Source organism: Lytechinus pictus, chromosome 11 (assembly GCF_037042905.1).
Source record: "Lytechinus pictus isolate F3 Inbred chromosome 11, Lp3.0, whole genome shotgun sequence".
Classification (NCBI taxonomy): Eukaryota; Metazoa; Echinodermata; class Echinoidea; order Temnopleuroida; family Toxopneustidae; genus Lytechinus; species Lytechinus pictus.
This window is the reverse complement of record NC_087255.1, coordinates 9,137,015-9,151,655: the sequence shown is the minus strand read 5'-3', so window position 1 is coordinate 9,151,655 and position 14,641 is coordinate 9,137,015. Positions and strand designations below refer to the sequence as shown.

The following is a 14,641-nucleotide window of genomic DNA, read 5'->3' as shown; positions in this document are numbered from 1 at the left end:
TCTAACATTGTTCTTTGCTTCATGAACTACCCAATAGGACATTGACAATTTTCATGAGAACTACATTAGAAAGCAGAGACAAATTATTTTTAAAAAGTTACCTACATGTTTTACAGGATTTCCCGATAAATGAATTGTGATTATAATCATGAAGTTGACCAGCCAACCCAAAATCAACAATCAGGGGCCAAAAATGAATTTTGAGATTGGGATGAGTTAAAAAATGATACATATTATTTAACTTCTCAAAATTGAACAATAATAACCCACACAGGTACTTGAATGAATGCAGAACAAACTCAATGGGAGCTTAAGAAATACAGAGAAACTTTTGAAGAGCGGGGTTTGCACAATGAATATTGTGTTCATAAGCATATAAGTAATATTGATTCTTAGATTTTATATCACGGCATTACTCCTTGCTTTAGAATATGCACATTGTGTGATCTCGGTGAAACTTTCAAGCCGTCCACAAAAACTTGTTTCTATTCAGTTTTACAACTGAAAATTTTTAACATTTTGAAGGAAAAAAGTACCCTTGCAGATTTTATCATTTTGGGGTTTTCTTAAGACCAAATGACTATTTTTTTGCCATTTACAGAGAACCTGCACTGATGACTCATTGTTGGTTTTGGTGTAGTTGGTCACGAATACATAATTCACACTTCATATGGTAGCTTATGTCTATTTGTGAATGTGGTGTAAACATTTTTTTGGACAAAATTGCAAGTTTAGGTTTCACTTTCAAAGGCACGAAGTACAACCGCAACCACAAACATATGGAAACAACCATTTAAATTGTGCAACATGTAGTACTAGTAGTGTTAGTAGTTGATGTCAAACTTGCTTTATACCCCTTTCCCATTGAGGTTGGGGGCAACCCTTGTATGGCCTCAATATCCCTAATAATATTGGCACAGTGTTAATTCATTCAATATCTGCATAAGATTGTAACCTGTCACATTGCCTAATGAATAAGTATCTATTTATAATCATTATATATAAATGTTTTAATGTTTGTAGTTGGTGTTGAACTTGCACTCTTTAAACCCCTTCCCCACTGTGAAAGAGGGCATTAGAAGCCATCCCTTGTGGGGTCTAAACATCAACAGTAGAACAATACCTGTGATAAATATGTTTATGTAGTGGAGCATAAACTATCAAATTGTCCAATAGGTCAATTTGTAATATCATTATAAGTAAGTATGAGTATTTGTAGTTGAACTTGCATTGTATCCTGATCCCATTGGCCCGAATTCACAAAGGTGGTTTTGAAAACCCACGGTTGAGTCCACGGTTAATGCAGATTTCCTATATAAATTACGCTTAATTTAGCGCGTATCGGGCGCGTGTATGAAAAATGTTGAATGTTGATGCGCGCATTTGTCACAGTGTGCCAAATTGACGCATGTTACCATGGTTAGATACTCTACTTTAGTCATGAGTCCACTGTTTTTATTCATGAGTCCACTCTTCAAACAGTGGACTCATGAATAAAATAGCGTATCTAACCATGGTAACAGGCATCAATTTGGCGCACTGTGACAAAAGCGCGCATCAGTATTGGATATGTTTTATACACGCGCCCGATACACGGAAAATTAAGCGTAATTTATACAGGAAATCTGCATAAACCATGGACTCAAATGTGGGTTTTCGAAACTACCTTTGTGAATTCGGGCCATTAAGATTGAGTGCTGCCCTTGTCTGGCCTTATCCTACCTGTCAGTAGTCACCCACGCTGCCAGGATTGGCAAAGTTTGATCTTAAGTTTGGCAGTTACAAGTATATCCGCTCGTAATGGGGTTAGAAGTTATCCTAATTATTTTTCTTTTTAACCCATTGCCTAATGAATCAAATGATTCTCCAAAGTTTAATGCAGAAAACCTGAATTTGCAAATAAAAAGCAACTTTTATTTTATGTTTTATGTGACCTCTTTGCAGTGGAGCGTAACAGGCCATATCTTGCATCCGCTGGGTTTGCTGATAGTACCGACTTCATCAATGCTTCATTCATGAATGTGAGTATACCTTAGTTTATGAGTGGTCTGAATATGAAGCCTAAAGTCTGCGGTAGCGACCTGTTTATGGAAGATCTCTGACATTGTTACAGCAAGTTGAATTTTTTATTGTGAATTTGTGGATCAAAATTTTGAGTAGGGTCTGTGCTGGCAGATTAAGTATACCTCCAGATAGAAAGAGTTAAGGCACATGATTGAAAAGAATTCAGGGTACATAGGCCACATTTGTTTAAACATTAAAATATGATAATAATAGCTACATTTATAAAGTGCATTTTGCCTGATGATACAAAACACTGCCTATTATTACCCATCCTTTAGCTGTGCTGCCCATATAGGTGAGTGTGTATCTGTGAGAGAGGAGAATATGGGGAGGGAATGAGAGTCTGTGTGTTTATGTGTGTGATACGGAGAGTATGAGGGAAGGAGAGATGGAAGTGAGTCAAAGATGTGTGTGAGAGAGAATGGGGAAGAAAGGAGTGAGTGTGTGTTTATGTGTGTGATGCAGAGAGTATGAGGGAAGGAGGGGTGAAAGTGAGGCAAGGGAGTGGGCCTGTGTTTTTATGTGTGTGTTAGACAGAGAGTGGGAGGGAAGGAGAGGTGAAAGTGAGGCAAGGGAGTGGGCCTGTGTTTTTATGTGTGTGTGAGACAGAGAGTGGGAGGGAAGGAGAGGTGAAAATAAGGCAAGGGAGTGGGCCTTTGTTTTTATGTGTGTGTGAGACAGAGAGTGGGAGGGAAGGAGGGGTGAAAGTGAGGCAAGGGAGTGGGCCTATGTTTTTATGTGTGTGTGTGAGACAGAGAGTGGGAGGGAAGGAGAGGTGAAAGTGAGGCAAGGGAGTGGGTGTGTGTTTTTTATGTGTGTGTGAGACAGAGAGTGGCAGGGAAGGAGAGGTGAAAGTGAGGCAAGAGAGTGGGTGTGTGAGGCAGAAAGTGGGGGGGGGGTAGGAGAGATGAAAGTGAGGCAATGGAATGGGCATGTGTTTTTTATGTGTGTGTGGGACAGAACGTGGGGGGTAGGAGGGGTGAAAGTGAGGCAATGGAATGGACATGTGTTTTTATGTGTGTGTGAGACAGAGAGTGGGAGGGAAGGAGAGGTGAAAGTGAGGCAAGGGAGTGGGTGTGTGTTTTTATGTGTGTGAGAGACAGAGAGTGGGAGGGAAGGAGAGGTGAAAGTAAGGCAAGGGAGTGGGCCTGTGTTTTTATGTGTGTGTGAGACAGAGAGTGGGAGGGAAGGAGGGGTGAAAGTGAGGCAAGGGAGTGGGCCTGTGTTTTTATGTGTGTGTGAGACAGAGAGTGGGAGGGAAGGAGAGGTGAAAGTGAGGCAAGGGAGTGGGTGTGTGTTTTTTATGTGTGTGTGAGACAGAGAGTGGCAGGGAAGGAGAGGTGAAAGTGAGGCAAGAGAGTGGGTGTGTGAGGCAGAAAGTGGGGGGGGGGGGTAGGAGAGATGAAAGTGAGGCAATGGAATGGGCATGTGTTTTTTATGTGTGTGTGGGACAGAACGTGGGGGGGTAGGAGGGGTGAAAGTGAGGCAATGGAATGGACATGTGTTTTTATGTGTGTGTGGGACAGAACGTGGGGGGGGGGGGTAGGAGGGGTGAAAGTGAGGCAATGGAATGGACATGTGTTTTTATGTGTGTGTGGGACAGAACGTGGGGGGGGGGTAGGAGAGATGAAAGTGAGGCAATGGAATGGGCATGTGTTTTTTATGTGTGTGTGGGACAGAACGTGGGGGGGTAGGAGGGGTGAAAGTGAGGCAATGGAATGGGCATGTGTTTTTTATGTGTGTGTGGGACAGAACGGGAGGGGGGGTAGGAGGGGTGAAAGTGAGGCAATGGAATGGACATGTGTTTTTATGTGTGTGTGAGATAGAGAGTGGGAGGGAAGGAGAGGTGAAAGTGAGGCAAGGGAGTGGGTGTGTGTTTTTATGTGTGTGAGAGACAGAGAGTGGGAGGGAAGGAGAGGTGAAAGTAAGGCAAGGAGTGGGCCTGTGTTTTTATGTGTGTGTAAGACAGAGAGTGGGAGGGAAGGAGAGGTGAAAGTGAGGCAAGGGAGTGGGCCTGTGTTTTTATGTGTGTGTGAGACAGAGAGTGGGAGGGGAGGAGAGGTGAAAGTGAGGTAAGGGAGTGGGCCTGTGTTTTTATGTGTGTGTGAGAAAGAGAGTGGGACGAAAGGAGAGGTAAAAGTGAGGCAAGCGAGTGGGTGTGTATTTTTTATGTGTGTGTGAGACAGAGAGTGGCAGGGAAGGAGAGGTGAAAGTGAGGCAAGAGAGTGGGTGTGTGAGACAGAAAGTGGGGGGGGGGTAGGAGAGATGAAAGTGAGGCAATGGAATGGGCATGTGTTTTTATGTGTGTGTGAGACAGAGAGTGGGAGGGAAGGAGAGGTAAAAGTGAGGCAAGGGAGTGGGTGTGTGTTTTATGTGTGTGTGTGAGACAGAGAGTGGGAGGGAAGGAGAGGTGAAAGTAAGGCAAGGGAGTGGGCCTGTGTTTTTATGTGTGTGTGAGACAGAGAGTGGGAGGGAAGGAGAGGTAAAAGTGAGGCAAGGGAGTGGGTGTGTGTTTTTATGTGTGTGTGTGAGACAGAGAGTGGGAGGGAAGGAGAGGTGAAAGTAAGGCAAGGGAGTGGGCCTGTGTTTTTATGTGTGTGTGAGACAGAGAGTGGGAGGGAAGGAGAGGTGAAAGTGAGGCAAGGGAGTGGGTGTGTGTTTTTTATGTGTGTGTGAGACAGAGAGTGGGAGGGAAGGAGAAGTGAAAGTGAGGCAAAAGAGTGGGTGTGTTTTTTTTTTATGTGTGTGTGAGAAAGTGGGGGTAGGAGAGATGAAAGTGAGGCAATGAAATGGGCATGTGTTTTTTATGTGTGTGTGTGGGACAGAAAGTGGGGGGGGGTAGGAGGGGTGAAAGTGAGGCAATGGAATGGACATGTGTTTTTATGTGTGTGTTGGACAGAGAGTGGGAGGGAAGGAGAGGTGAAAGTGAGGCAAGGGAGTGCGTGTTTATGTGTGTTTATTGGCAACTGGTTTCAATTGGTTCCAGTTGTTCCAATTTCCCTATTAAAACCAGTTGAATCCAATTGGAGGTAACTGGTTTCAATTGGTTCCAGTTGAAACCAATTGGAGGCAACTGGTTTCAACTGGAACCAGTTGAAACTAATTGGTTTCCAACTGGATCCAATTGGAACTTCCAGTTGGAATGACTTAATTAGTTACAAATTAATTAGATTTTGCACTAACTATTGCTCATGCCAACAAAGAAGCAGTGCTATATGTCTATAATACCAATGTAAAGGGCATTGATAAATAGACTTTCATAATGTATATATATTACATGAAAGATCTTCAAATATATGTATTTGTATTTGATGTAATTTGGTAACAGTTAGTGGTGTATTAATTATCTTATAATCTGTTTTAATTATAATCTATGACATTTATGAACATGGTTTTCACTGCTAAGCATTCTAAACACTTATCTGAAACAAGTATGGTACTTGAAATAGAAAATAATTAAATAGATACATTTTAAATGATGATGAATCACATAAAACATTAATATATGCACACTGGCAGATAATATGCAAATTAACTGGTTTCAATTGGAACCAGTTGGGTAACTGGAAAATTTCCAATTGGAAACCAATTGGAAGTCATTTCCAGTTACCCAACTGGATCCAGTTAGGATTTCCAGTTACCCAACTGGTTCCAGTTAGGATTTCCAGTTACCCAACTGGTTCCAGTTAGGATATCCAGTTACCCAACTGGTTCCAGTTAGAAATCATTTCCAGTTGGAAGTCATTTCCAGTTACCCAACTGGTTCCAGTTAGGATTTCCAGTTACCCAACTGGTTCCAGTTAGGATTTCCAGTTACCCAACTGGTTCCAGTTAGAAATCATTTCCAGTTGGAAGTCATTTCCAGTTACCCAACTGGTTCCAGTTAGGATTTCCAGTTACCCAACTGGTTCCAGTTAGAAATCATTTCCAGTTGGAAGTCATTTCCAGTTACCCAACTGGTTCCAGTTAGGATTTCCAGTTACCCAACTGGTTCCAGTTAGGATTTCCAGTTACCCAACTGGTTCCAGTTAGAAATCATTTCCAGTTGGAAGTCATTTCCAGTTACCCAACTGGTTCCAGTTAGGATTTCCAGTTACCCAACTGGTTCCAGTTAGAAATCATTTCCAGTTACCCAACTGGTTCCAGTTAGGATTTCCAGTTGCCCAACGGGTTCCAGTTAGGATTTCCAGTTGCCCAACTGGTTTCAATTGGTTTCAACTGGATATTGTTATATTCCAGTTAAAACCAATTGAAACCAGTTGAAACCAATTGAAACCAGTTGGAAATCCAACTGGTTTCAATTGGATTTTGGTCCTGGGTAGGACAGAGTGTGTGAGGGAAGGAGAGGTAAAAGTAAGGCAAGGGAGTGTGCCTGCTTATGTGTGTGTGAGACAGAGAGTGAGAGGGAAGGACAGATGAAAGTAAGGCAAGTGAGAGTGTGAGAGAGGTGAGTGTTTCAAGGGAGTGTGTGTGTTTTTGAGAGAGGAGAAGTGAGAATGGGGAGGGAAATATAATGTGTGTGTTTATGTGTGAGGCAGAGTGTGGGAGAAGGAGAGGTGAAAGGGAGTCAAATGTGTGTGAGAGTGTGAGAGAGTAAGGGGAAGGGAGAGTGGGAGGAAGGAGTGAGTGTGTGTTTATGTTTGAGAGATAGAGTGGGAGAGAAGGAGAGGTCAAAGTGAAACAAGTGAGAGTGTGTGCTTTGTGTATAGAGATATGAGTGTTTCAAGGGAATGTGTGTGTGTGTATTTTTGAGAGAGCAGAAGTGAGAATGGGGAGGGATAGAGAATGTGTGTGTTTATGTGTGAGACAGAGTGTGGAGGAAGGAGAGGTTAAAGTGAGTCAAATGTGTATGCAAGTGTGAGATAGAGTGTGTATAGAGCGGAAAGGGTGTGTGAGGGTGTGTTTATGTGTGAGGCAGAGAGTATGAGGAAAGGAGAGGTGAAAGTGAATCAAGGGTGTGTGTGAGTATGTGAAAGAGATAGGGGAAGAGAGAGTGGGAGGAAGGAGTGAGTGTATATTTATGCATGAGAGTGGGAGAGGAGGGGTGAAAGTGAGGCAAGGGAGTGGGTTTGTGTAATTGTGTGCGAGAGATTGAGAGAGAGAGAGTGGGGAAAGAGAGGAGATAATGAGGCAAGGATTGGGCATGTGTGTGGGAGAGACATACATGTAGAGAGTGGGGAAGGAAGGCAGGATTGAGACAGGGGCAAGGTAGGCTGTGTGTGGGTGTGTTTGAGGGTGTGGGTGAGAGAAAGAAAGAAATACAGAGACAAAGAGATGGGAGGGGAGGTGTGGTAAGAGTGAGGCAAGGATGTGAGGGTGTGTGTGTTTGTGTGTAATTGAGAGAGATAGAGTGTAGGGGAGTCTCCTACAAATATTAAAGTAGTGTAAAGCGCTACTTCAGAACTCTTTTGTTTCCCTTTTTTAGACCTTCCTGAAGAAGGATGTGTTTCTAGCCACCCAGTCTCCTTTACCTAACACAGTGGTTGATCTGTGGAGACTTGTATTTGATTGGAAGTGTCCAGTCATTGTCATGCTCAATGAATCGGATAGGGTGAGTACCGATGTAGCAAATGTTAAATTCCCACAGGTAAAATAATACAAATATTTGGGTATTAATTATTTTCTTATAACAATTTGTTTCTCCAATTTTATACACATTTTCAGCAATCTGCTTCATATACTAATTTTAAATCAAGTTTTGATTAGGGTTTCGATGTCCCTATTAATTGTAAAATAATGTAAACACTCTTCAAAAGTTTTGCTGTCCATACTTTTCCTTTATTAATGAATATGATAGAAACCAATGTGTCACTCCTAACTTCAAGTGAATTACTTCATTTAAAAGTTGTTAGTAAAGAGGCCCTTGGTTTAGAAGTAGATGTACATACTTGATATACTTGCATCATTAAGGATGCATTATAAGGAATATATTCTTGCTGCTTGAAGGGCTTATAATCAAACATATTGTAATGGATACTAAGATGCTTAAAGAGTGGCTTTAAAAGGATGATGATAGTGCTGAAGCTTCAAAGTTACCCTTGCAAAAAAAAGGTAAATGAATTGATTTATGTCCCTGTAGAAGAGGCATTTACTGTTATTTTTTGGAAGTTCTTGATATCCCTCCTCACCAAAGGTCATATTGAGAATTTGAAGATGCCCCCACAGGGTTGAAAATTTAGAGAGGGATCTCTAAATGTATGACATAAACACTTCTTACCAGGAATTTAAGATATACTTGCACAAAAAACAGTGAATCAATTGGTCCTTGCAAACATCAGAAATTAGAATATTTATTGAAACATTAACAAGAAAAATAAATACTTGACAAGCAAAGAAAAGAACAATTGAAATTCAAATATAAAGGACACATATACATTGAATAATGTTGATTAATCTATGGCCCAAAAGAGTAATGATTTTCATGACTTTGTTGAAAAATTTGATATTGCATTGATTGTATTAATAAATGTGAATGAATTACAAACAAACCTGTGACAGGGGAATTTCCATGGTAATTTTGATGGAGTTACTTTTTATGAAAGAAAATGTTTAATTATTAAATTGCACTAGTGAACATTCTCTTTTCGATTTTCTGTCTTCTTTATTTCCTAAATTGTTCTTATATAACCTTTTCTCTCTATTTTCCTTTACAATTTTATCACTTGGAAAAGTATATCCCCTAAGGCCCCCCCCCCCCTTTCCCTTGTACTGCTACCCATGGTAAGAGTGTACCTTAATAATGTCTAGAAATAGAATTGTATACTTTGATAAAAATAACAAGACCTTTCTAATCAAACTCTAATGGAAAAAAACATATCTTCCTCTGATAATATGTTCAGGATGACTGTGTCCAGTACTGGCCAGAAGAGGGCAGCATTGCCTTTGGATCACTGGAGGTGACCGCTCTGGAATCGGAGAGTACAATGAACTTTGTAAAGAGGAATCTAAGCCTTTCCAATGACTTTGGAGAGGTAATCATTATAACCTAATTATCATCATTATTATAATTTCAATTGCTTTTATAGTTATCATTGTAGTTTTTTTCTCATAATTATCATTATTATTCATAATTAATGTTGTTCTAATTGTTATTTATATAATTGTTGTGATTATTATAAGAAGCAGTAGTATAGTGTAGTGGTCATCCAGGGGGGCCACTTCCATTGACGAGTGGATACCATGCGCGACCATGGGGTCTCGAAAAGCACCCTAAACACATATTTTCCATTTTCTGAAATTGCACCCCTTAACAAGTATTGGAAACAAATCTATACTCTTGCATGGCAAGTTCCCTGAATTGACCCCCTAAACAAGTACAGCGATATTTTTATTGTTATGTGACGGACGCCGGTCGTCGGTTTTACCTTCACCTACATCATTGGGTTTAAATGTAGTACAGCCCCACCTTCCACATCTCGCACAAATCATACTCTAAACACGTAGTGTTTACTCTTGGGGCAAAAGTACATCCTTTATAAAACATTTTAGTCCTAATTTTTACACCCTCGCAAATTTGACCCTAAACACGTAGCTTTCCTGGCAAAAATAGATACCCTTTTTTCATTATTTTAGTGTTTTTGACACCCTTATCACGTTACGTACGTAACATGCCCTATCTTGAAAAAGACATCCCTTTTACATGTTTTTTTGGTCGCGCATGGTATCCACTCGTCAATGTAAGTGGCCCCCCGGAGTGGTCATTTCATCTTTTTCATTTGCATACTCATTGTGAGTTTTTTTCTTGAAAATTAGTACATTCTCTTGGCAATGTTTGTATTTTCTTTAAAAAAGCTTTAATTGTATATCTTACAAATGTAGTGAATAGAAGCCTAAGAAGACTGGGGGGAGGGGGCTGATATGATCTCGGCCGTCGATCGCGGGATCGCGACGAAAGTTCGCACAAGCGTTACCCATTATATCAAATTCAGTGAAAAATCTTATTGCTAATTAATTATGCTATTTTTTGCGAAAAATCTTAAGTTTGCTCTAATTAACTACATGTAAATAATGCTGCAAAAATGCTAGGTATTGTTCTGACTCTTTATAGGAATCTGATCAAATGTACTTTTTTTAAAATTCAACATCACATTCATTTTCTTACGTGTTTTATTGTTTTCTAAATTTCTTACATATTTTTTCAACTTGATGTTTTTGTATCGTTTTTTCAATGGAAATTATCTTGGACTTTTTCTACCATAAACAAGATGAAATTAATTTATTTTAATCAGTAAAAAGAAAAATAATCATATATTTATGAATTTTGGGTAAAAAGACCATTTGCATTGGATTTGTAAAAAAATTCACGTTTTTGAGCAATTTTGAATCTGCATGCACTTAGGAAATGTTGCATAATTTCGGGACCGCATACCAGGGGGTGGCCATTTTGGTCTCAAAAGTTGCGTGACACTTGAAAATAAAAATGTAAGTGAGCGACGCGGTAAAAAAATGTGCGCTGAGGATTTGTCGTGAAAATGTTGAGGGCTGAATCAGCCCCCCCTAGTGTTATTAGGGTTAAAGCGAACCATAATTTTTCCACTTTTTTGGTTGTACTAGAGATTAGAGAAATCACAATGATTACAACAATGTTTTTTCTTTTTTTTTCTTTACAGAGTATGACCATTGAACATTTTGAGATGCTAGGATGGGGTATGTCACACAACAAACCAGACTCTCCTTTATCTTTGATTAAACTCATCGAAGCTGTTGAGGGCAGCATTAAGAAGGCAGAGAGCAAGGGACCGGCTATTGTCCATTGCATGTAAGTGTAAATCAGTGCATTTTACATTTTTGACCTACAGATTAACTTATTTTCACAAATGTGTGCATTTGATTCATAGAATTTTATTATTTTATTATATAATTAAATGTTTTTGAAGGATTATTTCACAGAAGTAGAATTTATTTTACATGGTCATAATGTTGTAATGAATACTAAAATAGTTCACTAATTACTTATGTAGATTAAGATTCAATTGCATGTACATGTGCATATATCCACCTTGTAAGGTGCTCATGGTTCTCCTATATTTGATTAAAGAATGGCACGGATTGTACTTGGACTTGGTACACATACTTCCACAGATTATGTTTTTGAGTCAGATGAACCGGACATCTATTGAAAATAGGTGGAAAATGCAAAGATGTAAGCTGGTATACAGAGCTATAAATGGACAGGCACCAAAATACCTTACCAATTTATTTGACGAAGCGAATTCTATTCAGAGCTGCAATAACTGATGAACTTTTGATACCAAAGAAAGGACAAATTCTGGCAAACAAGCATTTTCCCATGTTGGTACAGTGGAGTGGAATCGTTTGCCCATGATGTAAGGCAGGCACCTTATGAACACACATTTTCAGCAAGATTCTAGAAAGTGACCTGAAACTAGGGGACACCCCTCATGAAATTCTTTTAGTGAATGACTTCACACTCACTAAATACAGTAAAATATATCATATATTGTCTCGCCTGCATAGCAGAGCGAGACTATAGGCACCACTTTTCCAACGGTGGCGGCGTCAACATTGAAATCTTAACCAAGGTTAAGTTTTTGAAATGTCATCATAATTTAGAAATTATATTGACCTAGTTCATGAAACTTGTACATAAGGGCAATCAAGTATTACTGAACATCCTGCCTGAGTTTCGGGTCACATGTCTAAGGTCAAAGGTCATTTAGGGTCAATGAACTTAGACCATGTTGGGGGAATCAATATCGAAATCTTAACCAAGGTTAAGTTTTTGAAATGTTGTCATAACTTCGAAAGTATATGGACCTAGTTCATAAAACGTAGACATAAGGGTAATAGTGTATCACTGAAGATCCTGCCTGAGTTTCAGGTCACATGATTAAGGTCAAATGTCACTTATGGTCAACAAACTTTGGCCATTTTAGGGTTATTTGAGGAATTGTCATCATAACTTTAAATGTTTATGGATCTAGTTCATGAAACTTGGACATAAGAGCAACCATGTATCCCTGAATATCATGTGTGAGTTTCAGGTCACATGACCAAGGTCAAAGGTCACATAGGGTCAACGAACTTTGGCCGTGTCGGGGTTATATGAGGAATTGTCATCATAACTTTAAAAGTCTATGGATCTAGTTCAAGAAACGTGGATATAAGAGCAGCAGTGTATCCCTGAATACCCTGTATGCATTTCTGGAACATGGCCAAGATCAAAGGTCATTTAAAGGTCAATGAACTCTGGTCGTGTTGGGAGTATGTATACTAAGGAAGTTTATGGATCTAGCTCATGAAACATCGACGTAAGGATAATTTTGAATGATTGTTTTGCACATTTCTTAAGTCACATGATCATGGTCAAAGGTCATTTTGGGTCAAAAGGCATAATATTTTATTATCATATTAGTGTTTTCTTCTGTGAATAATATTCATTAGCTATTTTTAAAGGAAGCTCTGCTGCTATATCGCATTGCGTAATGCAGGCGAGACTGCCAGAGGCGTTCCACTTGTATTTATATTTATAACCAATATTAGTATACCAATAAACAATTTCACATGCCTAACACCATGTGGTTGCTGACTCCATTCTACTGAACTATAAGTTTCATGTACATGTTCTGTTATTGTTTTTCTAATGTATTTTCGTTATTGTATTCCAGGGCCTCTGAGTAAAACAGTGTTTGACCCACTGACAGACTCACCCTGGTAAAATAAGACTAAATGAATGAATAAATAGATAAATAGATATTACACCATCTTAGCTAGGCTACCTTCTTGCCGGTACCCATTAACCTTACCTTAGAATGGGTGCAGCAGAGTGTGGATGGATGCCTTGCAGAAGGAAATTAAGGCTCGGATTGGGATTTGAATCTACATCCCTCTGATTGTAAAGACATGATTCAATTGACATTGCCTTAAATTCACCTGAACCACATGTCATTACTTAATGTTTTTTTGTTTGTGTTGCTCTGTGTGTCTACCATATAGAAACGGTATTGGCCGCAGTGGAGTGTTCTGTGCTTTGTGGTCCATTATGGAGAAACTGAGGAAAGATAATACCATAGACATCTTCCAAGCCGTCAAGAGACTCAGATCAAGCAGACCTAACATGGTTGAAACATTGGTAAGAATTATATTTTTGTTGTTGTGGTTGTTTAAATCAATAATTCTTTTGTAATAATGGTAATGATAATGATAAACAATTTCTTTGTAATCATCATTATGATTATCTTGCATTGTCATTCCATTATTATTATAGGTATAATTACCAATATCAGTATTTTCATTATTATTATTATAAGTGGTAGGAGTAGTAGTAGTGGTGGTAGTAGTAGAAGTAGTAGTAGAGTATTACTTTTATTATCATTATTATTATTGTTATTACTATTATTATTATCATCATAATCACAGTCCGGGGGCGAGTAATGTAACACTTGTTAGTACATTGAATGATATTGGAATGGTGTTTCTGTTGACTCTATTCACTTTTTGGAAATACTGAATAATAATTCTCGGCTACAAGTCTTTCATGAATTCAATTTCATAACATATCCTAGTCACAGATAAAAAAATCAGGCCTTGCAATTCAGGTGTTTAAAGCAGTGTTCACCAATGCCAATAATAATTTGCCAAGCAGAAGGAAAAAATTATAAATTATTAACCTTATAACAACAAGGAAATACCCTAAATATAAATACATGTGTCATGCTAAAATATCCAGACTTATGGTTTTTGTCTCAGGCTGCCAGCTGCCATCCTTCCTGTTTCCTTATTGTAGCCGCATATTCGTGGGTAGAGTCCTCTATACATACAGTGCCGGCCGCGGGAAACGTAACAGTGCCCCCTAGGGTGAACGCGGTAGCCCGTAGCGGACATTTGAGGGGAGCGGACGAGGGAAGACGCCCGCGGTTGATTCCCTAGGGCATGAGTGCCCTAGGGGAGCGCCCGAGGATAGTGCCCGCGGCTATCCTAGGGTGTTTCCCTCGAGTGTTCGGCCGTGCATTCTTGGTCGAAAGAAGAGGTCTGATTTGACACATTCGTTCAAGACTGCATGTTATTTTTATCTCATATCAAGCATAAGTTTTGGGTTGATAACTGGGATTTTAGGCTTTTTCACCGAATAACTTATTGTGTTCGATTACACACTGGCACCAGCGTAAAGGGTCCTTTCCTATAAATATTCTTCCCGTGGTGTCCATTATTTCATTCACTAACATGATTAGTCGTGATCGTAAATGAGTTTCTGACAATGGAGCTGGTATTTGTCGATGTTGACCCTACATTCCGGAGGTCGTCCTAGAACTATTTACTCTATTCTTTCCCTGCATGGTTATCCTTTATTATTCTATACCCTGATATATCAGGCGTGGATCTACGAGATGCAGAGAAAAGGGAGAAGAAAGCAAAAATGAAAGAAAAAGGCGAAAAGGAAGGGTTGGATTGAAGACGAGAAGGAAAGAGATAAGAGAAATAGAAAAAGTGAGAGAAGGGGAGGGGAGAGAATAAAAGAAGGGGAAAGGGGAGAAAGGGAAAATAGAGGGGGGCGAAGAGGAGAAAGGGGGAGAGGGGGTAAAGAAAAGAAATAAGGAAAAGATGAAATAGAGAAGAA

The 14,641-nt window shown here is 39.5% G+C and overlaps 1 protein-coding gene across 2 annotated transcripts in view; it reads left to right on the top strand.

The window, feature by feature from the left end:
• Positions 1–14,641, top strand: part of LOC129271735 (receptor-type tyrosine-protein phosphatase alpha-like) — an 86,278-nt gene that overhangs the window by 68,159 nt on the left and 3,478 nt on the right. For both annotated transcript variants that reach the window (XM_064106646.1, XM_064106647.1), the window contains 5 exons: positions 1,945–2,021; positions 7,490–7,615; positions 8,904–9,035; positions 10,674–10,822; positions 13,021–13,156. In XM_064106646.1, coding sequence (XP_063962716.1) covers positions 1,945–2,021; positions 7,490–7,615; positions 8,904–9,035; positions 10,674–10,822; positions 13,021–13,156 — 620 coding nt within the window. The remainder of the gene's footprint in view (positions 1–1,944; positions 2,022–7,489; positions 7,616–8,903; positions 9,036–10,673; positions 10,823–13,020; positions 13,157–14,641) is intronic.